This window comes from Platichthys flesus, chromosome 17 (assembly GCF_949316205.1).
Source record: "Platichthys flesus chromosome 17, fPlaFle2.1, whole genome shotgun sequence".
Lineage (NCBI taxonomy): Eukaryota > Metazoa > Chordata > Actinopteri > Pleuronectiformes > Pleuronectidae > Platichthys > Platichthys flesus.
In genome coordinates, this window is record NC_084961.1 from 11,471,483 (window position 1) to 11,481,416 (window position 9,934).

Consider the following 9,934-nt stretch of genomic DNA (forward strand, 5'->3'; position numbering starts at 1 on the left):
ACACTGGAAACTCTCTCATTTCCACAGCTCGCACTTCTGTGACCCTCATGAATCCTGACATCTTTCATGTTGCATAAATCAAACCGAGAAGAAAATTCAAAGTCAACACACAGACAATTAACTCTAAATGATGAAAAACAACAAAGTAGACGTCTGAAATAAAACAGGAGCGACCACAACGGACAAACTGCAGATTTTTATTTTCTACATTCACTGGTCCTTTTAGTGACGAAACCTTAAATTCCATCACAGTGAGGCATAAAAGTACTTAAATTTGAAAACATGACATTCTCAAAGAACTGATTAAAATGAACGATGCAGGGTCTAAACTGAGAAGTGCTTATGACTGGTACGTACTAGAGAAACAAACATGTGACATTCTTCGATCTACTCACACATCATCAACTGCTCGTCCTCTGAGGGTTGAGTTTAATACTTGTTACAGATAATTCAATACAGCTTAAATTGAACCTATCTGTGTTCCTATGAATGTCTCTGCTACAATGAATGTGTTCAAATACAGATCACATGCTGCACTAATCTGAGCATGACAGCGCACAGTGAGTCCTATGAGAGTTTTCTTTAGTGCAACATTAAGCATTGAAACCCTATGACGTGCAGCAAATCACTTAAATATACAAAATGAGCGTCATTAAAAAACCCATCAAATCACCTCCAATGTGCACAAGAATCACTGTGTTATTCTAGAAAGTTACTCTTGGAGACATTGAAGAGTTTCCTGTGTTTTGGTTCCTACAGTGATTAACACATCAGTTTGCAGGCAGGAAATTCATGTGAGAATTCAACTATTTTCCCATTTCACCTACACACTTATCAACTTGAAATACGCTGCTATTCTTTGTTTTGACAAGTCCCGTTTCCTCTGTGTGACTCAACATCCATGCTGTTTTTCCCTCCAATATTTACAATAATTTAACTTTTAAAATGGCCTTGCATGGGTCCAAGGCTAAGGCACCTGTGTTTATGTTTCCATTGAACAACCTAAAACTTTGAGTTTAAGTTCAAAGTGATCCAAGTTAAAATAAGTTGAAGCCTTATCACACCACAGCACACGTAACAGATTCTATGTATTTCTCTTGTTGCGTTTCTGATGAAATGCAGAAGTTGTTTGGGAGGAAAGGACTGAAACGGCCTCAGGAGGAGCAGACTTCGCTCTCTCCGTCTGTACGCCGGACTTTGAACATGTCCCTGTTCTCATTAACGCGATTAACTGGGCTTTTTCAAGGCACTGATGCACATTTAACCTACAGTGAAAAAACACAACTTAACCCAGTAATCTACATCGACCAAAGAACTGTACCAGTCTGAAGAGTGTGGACATCAACACAAACAGCTAACCTGCTTTGTTCAACATAGTGTATACTTGTTGTTATGGCTATAAACAAAACAAAAAAAAGTGTAGCAAATGAAGCAAAAGCAGAATAATACTTGACTTGTTCCTTCACCATTAGAGTTGCCTGTAATTGTCATGTAGTTGGGTTTAATGGGCCGAGGTTCTGCTGGGTTAAATTGTCTGGAGGCTGAGAGAAATAGCTCAGCTCAGGTATTTCACTGCATTTATCGGATTCTTGGGAAATGTTCTCCTTGTAGGGTTCGGAAGGGAATCCAGATTTCATGTGCACAGGTCCACGTCCAGCAGCTCGCTCACAGCCCTCAATGCTTCCTTTCACCTAAAGTACAAGTTTATCCACTTCTTCATTTAACTATTCATCCATCCATTCTTTTCTCTCCTTTCGTCCCTCAGTCCGTCATCACCAAGTCCTTTCATGCTTGCCCAGTTTCCTTGGCTCCTTGCTGGGCATGCACCAGTCGTCGGCCTCTATGCTGGTCTGGTAGTGTCGTAAGGCCGACTTGTTAAAAACAGGAAGTCTCTCCACCGACTCTGAGGACAAGGCCTGGTGATGCAGAGCAGAAGTGATGATTATCATTCAATCTGGATAATTTTCACTACCGTTTGCATGAATGAGTCTCATCCAGGGGTTTCTCCAAAGTTCTGTGCTTGATTAAATCTGCTCCTTTTTTTTTTGATTAAATTATTCTTCATCACTTCGTCACTCAATCAATCCAGTTTTTGTAGTTAACATTACATCCTTATGTGAACTTTGACTTTAAGGAATTCTTGACATTGTATGTGTGGAGGCTACCAGGTTCTCACCTTTAAGTATATGACAGCTGATGTGCCGTGGCCCTCCATAGAGTAGAGCTGCAGGTCTCCCTGGAAATACTTGGCATACAGGCGGGAGATGGGCAGACCGTAACCAAAACCAGCCTGGAGGAGAAATAACAGGGTTGCAGTATTTTTAGGGATTAACCTATCAAAAATCCGATTACCTTTTACTATACTGATCCCCATACCCAGGCCTTATTTATTGGTCAATACAGATTACAGATCCAATTCTAATGCATTTCAAACAAAAAAAAGTCATAGAAAGTACTTACTCATCTGTACTATCACTCAGCTGTATAAAGTTGTTAAAGCTTCATTTTAGTTTTTCATTCGAACTCTGATTTGGCACCGATCTGTGGCTTTTGTCGGCGAGTTCCGACTTTTGTCAGCAAGTGGAAATCCGGCTAACAACCATGTAGTGTGAAACTAGGCTTAGACGACTGCACAGTGTGTAACAGGCTCAGTCTCACCAGGGGTGCGTTACGAGAGTTGTCTTCATGGACAGGACTGGGAGCCGTGGAGTACATGTAGCTGAAGAGATGTTCAATCTTCCTCAGCGGAACTCCGCCTCCTCTGTCTGACATCTAAAAATAAAGAGGACAATGATCCGCTTTGTGTATAAACTCATCACAACTGGTTTTATTTACAGTACAGTACAGTAAAATGGGCCTGCATACTGGGCGAGTGAAGGCAGATGCATTTGTGTAGAGAACAGAACTACAACATGAAGTACTTTAATCAGAGGAATGGTTTGTGCAGTACAGAAATCCAACTTTGTTTGATCTCCCTGTGTCCTCACCGACCTTGATAGTGAGGTCCTCAGCACCCAGTGACACCCGCACTTTTATCCGTGGCAACGTGGGGCTCATCTCGTGGGTCTCGACTGTGGCTCTCATGGCGTTCTGGTAGAATACATGGATTACTAAACAAGTCAGCAGACACGTGGTGGGAAAGCAGCACGGGTCTTGGTTTCAGGTTTTTTTTGTCACTTTACCTTGAAGAGCTCAAACAGCATGTGGTAGAGATGGGACGGCACGTAGACGATGTTCAGAGGCTGCCCAGGGTTTTCAGCTGTGAAACCATTTCATTATCATAATTAATATTATCATAAGAATAATAATACACTACTATCTGTTAATGTGCTAAAACTAAACCTTGAGAAAACTAGCAAATAGATGTTTTACATAAGCACATAGTGGCTCAACTTATCAGCTGAAAAACAAAGAACATAGTGTCATGAAAAGCATTAGAGTGGCAATGCACCACCAGTATGCTCGCTGATAAACCTCAAAAAGACAACGCCAACTGTTTCATATTCTGAATTCATTATGTCGTCTTTAATACATTAAGATAAAAAATGAGTCTTTATAAATAAGCTGTACATCACTAAAGGACATCATTAATAAAAAATGTGGCTTCAAAATTATGTCATTATCCTACATATGATCATATATCATTTTCTAATTATTACAAGTCTTAGGTCCAATAGGAAACAGAGATAACTTTGCAATTTCCACTGAAATCTCTCTCGCGCAAGTATTTGCAGCGATAACTTGGAAAAATAGTTTTTTCCAGACCATATATTTGTTGACCTTGACCTAGAATTTCAGTGACAATGGGAGAACACCCTGCTTCAAATGTAAACATGTTTAAATATATAATGTGCTATTACAGCTGCAGGGTAAGCATGAGCAAATCCTTAGATCTCTTTCTGTTTTGGTCGCTTTCTCTGCTTTATAACGTGTAAGGCTCGAGGAATGTCTAAAGCTGATGCTGGCTCTTGGCAGGAACGACTGACGGGAAACAGACCCAGCAGGCCTCAGTTTAAACAACCCTGATTCTAGCAGAGCCCCAGTGAATATTTCCTCTCACACGGATCCTTAGAGCAGAGAGCCGAGAAGGATTCAACAAACCCACGGATTAAAAACTTACCGTTGATTTCTTTGACCTCCATATCAGGCGAGGTCAGGTAATACTGCTCGCACAGCATCTTTGACGTCTCATAGGCGTCTGCAGAGGGACACGGAGCAAGGTGTGGTCACAGGAAATAAATCAAGGAGACGTAAAGATTGCTGCCTTTTAGTGAAGCAGTGAACACATTTACAGACACAAGACTGTCACAGACACATACATCCAAATAACCACTTACTCTAAAGACATTAGATAACACTGGAAAAGGGTAAAAGAGTCATGGATCTGCACGAACAGTGAGGGATGGAAAGGAGATAAGAAATTCAGTTTGTGTGTGTGTGTGTGTGTGTGTGTGTGTGTGAGAGAGAAAGATGACTCACCTTTTACTACCTCCACGACATCACAGGTGGGGTCGATGCTGCCGATATGTTTGGGATGGGCCGGGTTCACACTGCCGTTGAAGATTAATGCTACACAGCGGAACAAAAGATACACATTCAAAAAACAAAACAAAACACAATAAATAGACGCAATGCAGAGCCAACTTTTCTACGAGGTGCCTGTAAAGCAAAGTGGGGACTTTGCATAGGGTAATATTAACAGTAGTCAACATAATTGACAAAATCTCTTCGGAGCAATGTCAGATGCATTTGGTGCAATAGCCGTGCTGCAGGCCGAGTGTTGATGTTGTTTCATACATCAACTCTTGAACTAATTGGTTAAACCTGATTAGTAATACGATTTCAATTCAACGGCGACGCAAACTGTAACAGAGTCCCGTCTGTTTTCACCACGCTGTAATTCAATGACGCGATCTGTGAGTGTTGGCAACTGTATTGATTAACTCACAGTCAATCACCAAGTGCTATACAGTACTGACTGTGCTGGTTTATGAGCATGCGGATGGAGATGCGGCTCATGTAGAAACGGTCCAGGAAGTACTGGACGTTCTGGTTGGTGACGGGGTCCACGCCGAACGCCTCCTTGTACTCCACCACGCCCTGAGCCATGGTGGGCACCACGTTGTTGTGCCGGTTCCGGATGTGCACCAAGGTCTGTGTGAAGCTGAGGGCAGAGAGGATGATGGTGATGGACATGTGAATATCGAACGTGCAAGGCATTGAGCACACACACGTCTGCTAAACACAACACAATGTTGTACATTAACAGACCATGAGCACAGGAGAGGAAACCCTTATTCAGCAATGATTTTCTGTCCAGTCAGGGCAAGGTCACACAAACCCGTTCGCTTCCAAATTGTGGGAGGGGCTTAGGATCAAACCTTTGCTTCCTGTGGCGAAGCAACTCTGCACCGTGACTTTGTGTAAAGTTCAACACTGATGACCTTTGACCCTCAACATTTGTGTACAGTATGTGTGACTGTGCCCTTCAGACTTCAGACTACAATTTACTAACTCCTTTTCATCAAGGATTTTGTAATGCAACAATTGGTGATACTTTGCAGGAAACTAATGATCAAATTATTATCCACCGTTTACTCTGATCTTGGACAATCTGGAATGTCAAAGCAGCCAAAACAGACACATTTGTAAAGGCAACTGTTCCAATTATACTAATACTTTACTCAAGTGTTTAAAGAAACTGTATTCAGATCCAGTTTAAACAAATGGCACCAGATGCAAAAGGTCTACACCGTGGAAGTAAATATTGACATACAGGCATTAGAGTGATGAATTACTCTTAAATCAACCTGAACCATATAATTGCATGCACGGTTCCTCTTTGTGGTGGAACATGTTGGACTTTGCAGAAACCGCCGAGCATTAACTGCAATTAATGTGTGGGTGGCCCTCAGCCGCTTTACAACAAGCTGTGTGAACAGGACAGATGTGTGAGAACGCTGTTTTCATAACAGACAGTGTGATATAGGAAGTGTCCTTAACTTACTTGGTCAGGACGCTCTTATCATCTGGATCTTTCTCCAAAAAGTCCACAAGCTCCAGCAAGCTCTGTGAATACCTGGTGGGCACACACAGAAATACACTGAAACACTCTGTGGTTTATGGACTGATGATCAGAATGAGAAAAAGCTCCAAACACATTTATAGTGATTTCAATGATCGGAAACGTTAATATAATACTGACTTTCTTTTATTTACTAGACTAGTACAACTAGAACAACTGTATAATTAGAGCATAAAGGATTTTCACGGGCTTAAAGACATTGCAGGTTGTTTTATTTGATCTCTTTCCAGAGGGGGGGATGAAGGAAGACGACTCCAGTGCTGAGCTCCCTGAGTCACACTCTCGCCTGTGAAACTGGGTGAAAGGTGAACAGCAGTGTGGCTTTGCTTCCAAGCTGCGGAGTGTGTCCCTTAGCTGACCTTCAGCTCTCAGTTTTGTATCAAGGCCCTGCCATGCAAGGAAACACATGTACATCTTGTCAGAGACTATTATGAGACTTCAAATCTTAGGAGCTTTTCGGGAAACATCTCAGTGTCACCACTCTCTCTCCTCTCCTCTCCGGAACAACATCAACATGAGATAGATCCAGTCTTTGGCAGGGAATGAAGAAATGTAAATACTTGTAGTGGAGGACTAACACAGACACTACTCTGACTCATGAACAGAGACAGACTGCCTTACTAAAAGACCCTCACTTATACTTTGCTTTTTCAGGGCTTCAGCAGGTTTCAACAAGACTTTTTTAAATGAATAAAATGTTAGATCTATATCAAGTACTGGGTCGAACAGAGCTAGTATTCAATGAGCATCAACACACTTAGGACCTAACTAAGCATTTATTATATTTTAACAAACTAAAGACTTTTTAAAACCCTGCAGAAACTCTGCTTTTTACAGGGGCAACTTGAAGTAAAAGAAAGGAGAGCACGCAGATCCAATACACAGAATTCACTGGTGTAAAGAACGGTCCCAGAAGTCCAGGGCGCGTTTCCTAGAAGGAAATTTAAATCATTTAAATCTCTGTTCTATAACAGAGAGAAACACACTCCTGTACTTGAGCTTTACAGCCTTTGGATAATGTACATTCTGATATATGATCTCACACAGGTCATATATGCTGGTTTAGCTCGACCTTGGTGAGGGTTGTGACCACAAACAATTACAGGTGGATCTCTGTGATGCTTGCAGACACCAACTAGCATGCGTCCTTCAAAACTCTGAATCTGTGCTGTATATTCCTGGTAAAGTGTAAGATCTAAAACGTACAAATAGTTGTATTATAGGTAACACAAGCCTATTAAATAATAAAAAGTAATGGGAATATCAAATAGGGACCAGTAGAGTGGCCGGTTCATCAGCCTTATCTCACAATAACAATAAAACAAGATCTTAAGGATGCTCAGTGGCATTGAGCCTGTGAGTGCACAGAGGACAGGTGGGTGAGGGGGGAGGAGAGAGTGACCTCACACAACCCCAGACAACATAAACAGCCACGGGTTCATCCCATCAGATAAGTAGGTGACACGCTGGGTTCACCAAAGCTGGGGGAGACCAATGCATACAGAGCCACAGTCTTGAACCCAGACCCTGGTTTATCAGGATCTTCCCCTTGCTGAAACCTGGACCAGTCCCTGTAAGACCTTGTGTAACCTGGTAACTTTGAAAATAAATGACATCGGACACACAGCGGGACTCTCTCGCTCTACAGCCGGTGCTATCACGTTCCCCCGCCCTTCATTTGACTCTGCCGCTGTGACAGTTGTCGGTCAACCGAGATTGAGGGATTCCCAGACTTTAGAGAGTCTGACTGTGGCCCAACAGATTAAATAGAAAGAGGTGCGGCGCAGGCTGGTGACCCTACCAGCTGGTGAGAAGCTTAAGGGATGGAGTGCCGAGGAGCTTGTCTGGGAGGAAATCAATTTCCTTCATGATGTTGGCCAGTCGGACGGGAAGCTCCTGGCGCAGGAACACGAAGGAGGTCTTCTCACATGCGTTGGCCGAGCCTTTGGTCACATGAGGGACAGAGACGGGGGGGGGGGGGGGGGGGGGGGGGGGACAAAAAAGCCTTAGCAAGCAATCAACTTGGACCTCAATGTGTCAACAAGGACACTGAAATAAACACAGCAAGGTCATGGCAGCATTGACATCGGGAGAATTAAAGGGGTTGAGCTCTGCAGGAGTCTGTTGTGCTAAGTGGTGGAAATATCTACATTTTTGATAGTTTTGCTGATATAGCAGTAACATGAGAGGTTGAAGGTGTAAAATGCATGAATCAGCGTGAGTTTGAGCGGTTGATCAAAAGTTCAAGGTCAAATTTAAACTACTGTGTGCGTCCAAAAGATCCAGAGCGACATCTCCACCCTTCTGTATCTGGTCTGGTTGTCTATCATTGACCTGTGTAGTGCGCGGTCAGCTGTCACCACACTCACAAAGAAAATAAGGTCAGTTGTGCAACAGCCGAGTGAGGGTGTGGAGAGGGGCGGGGGGCACACACACACTGCTTTCAGACAACTCTGAGTAAACTCCTGACATTCTCCAGAGCCGAGGCTGAAGCTGTGATTCTATTTGCAGCTTCCGGTTCGACAGTTAAAGGTTATGTGTCGACGTTTTTGTGACATGTAGGGGTTAAGGTTTCATGTTGCAGCTGAATACCCCTCCCCTCACCTCACCTCACACACCCCCCCACACCCCCCTTCCTATTCCACACATAAAAGACAACCAGTGGTACATTCAGTTGTCATAAAATCTCAAAAAGGTGTTTGTCTGGTTTGGACTACTGTAAAAAAAAACATGGTGGCCCCCGTAGAGAGGACCTGCCCCTGACGTAGAGGGCCCATTCCACAGTTAGGAAAACAACAACAATTCCACACACTAGAAAAACATCAGATGGATGATATATTTAATTCATGCCAATTGGTCCCATTCACTTAAATCTTACACACTGGACATTTAAGGGTAAATATATGGGAAACTGATCCTACGTCTTTTGTAACTTAAGGCTAAATACTCTCAGATTTGTGAAACCTTTATTCTTTTGTGAAAATGCGATAAAGGGGGATTTCACTGTTGTTGTTCAGCAAATAGAACACATTGGACCACGTTGCATTTCACAAAACAACCTAGTAAGTGTTGACATCAACACAGAAAAAAACTTCGGACAATGTCCAACTGAGCCCATGGGAGAAGACAGTAGGAGACCACCCGGAGGGAGACATTCACTGACCCTGATAGGTTCACTTACCGAAGTCCAGGAACTGCTTCATGGACAGGGGCGAAGGGGAGAACTTGGAGAACTTCTCCACTTGCTTCGGGATTCCAGCCACGGAGGCATTTTTCAGCAGAAACTGAGCAAACTTCATTTTGCCCTGTGTCTCTCTGCTTGTGACCGTGACTCCTGTCTTTGCGCAGCTCCAGTTTCAGCACAGTTTTAAAGCCAAAGTTCGTCGTCACGCACAGAATCACGTTGAACAAACATCTCGACGTGAAGGTAGTGTCTCTCCTCCTCCTCTCATGCTGCCAGCTTGTTGTGTGTCCTCCGATCACAACTGTACGTCACGCAGCGATGTCTCTGTTTGTGTCTCTGGACGAGGAGGAGGAGGAGCGAGGGGATTGACACGTCAGACGCAGCCAATGGGCGGGGAGGTCGGCCTGGCTGTGGACGGCATGGTGGACAGGGTCAGATTCTGCTCTCACTCTTGTTGGTTCCCGAACACGTTAGAAAAGAACTGAACGGTTTGTTACAGCGCCCCCTACAGACACACTTCCGCAAATGCACAAATTTGAATAATTGCTCCTTGAATTGATCTCTCTAACCAAAACCATGAGTAAGGAAAATGCAATTGAATGAATCCACTTTATAAAAGATTATGATTTAGAAAACAAGCCCAAGCTCTTTTATTTATTTATTTG

The 9,934-nt window shown here is 43.2% G+C and overlaps 1 protein-coding gene across 2 annotated transcripts; it reads right to left on the minus strand.

Annotated features, from left to right (window-relative positions):
- Nucleotides 1-181: 181 nt before the first annotated feature.
- On the minus strand, nt 182-9,619 carry pdk4 (pyruvate dehydrogenase kinase, isozyme 4). 2 transcript variants are annotated; one of them, XM_062409402.1, is made up of 11 exons: nt 9,267-9,614; nt 7,887-8,028; nt 6,008-6,079; nt 4,980-5,164; nt 4,480-4,569; nt 4,121-4,198; nt 3,183-3,259; nt 2,992-3,090; nt 2,659-2,772; nt 2,177-2,290; nt 182-1,916 (listed from the first exon to the last, which is right to left on the minus strand). In XM_062409402.1, exons 1-11 carry the CDS (start codon nt 9,382-9,384, stop codon nt 1,773-1,775), a joined length of 1,233 nt encoding a protein of 410 aa, XP_062265386.1. In that variant the 5' UTR covers nt 9,385-9,614; the 3' UTR covers nt 182-1,772. The 2 variants fall into 2 exon arrangements, with proteins under 2 accessions (XP_062265386.1, XP_062265387.1); XM_062409403.1 differs by lacking the exons at nt 182-1,916; nt 2,177-2,290; nt 2,659-2,772; ... (1 more) ...; nt 3,183-3,259; nt 4,121-4,198 and having other exon boundaries at nt 4,949-5,164; nt 9,267-9,619.
- Nucleotides 9,620-9,934: the final 315 nt, after the last annotated feature.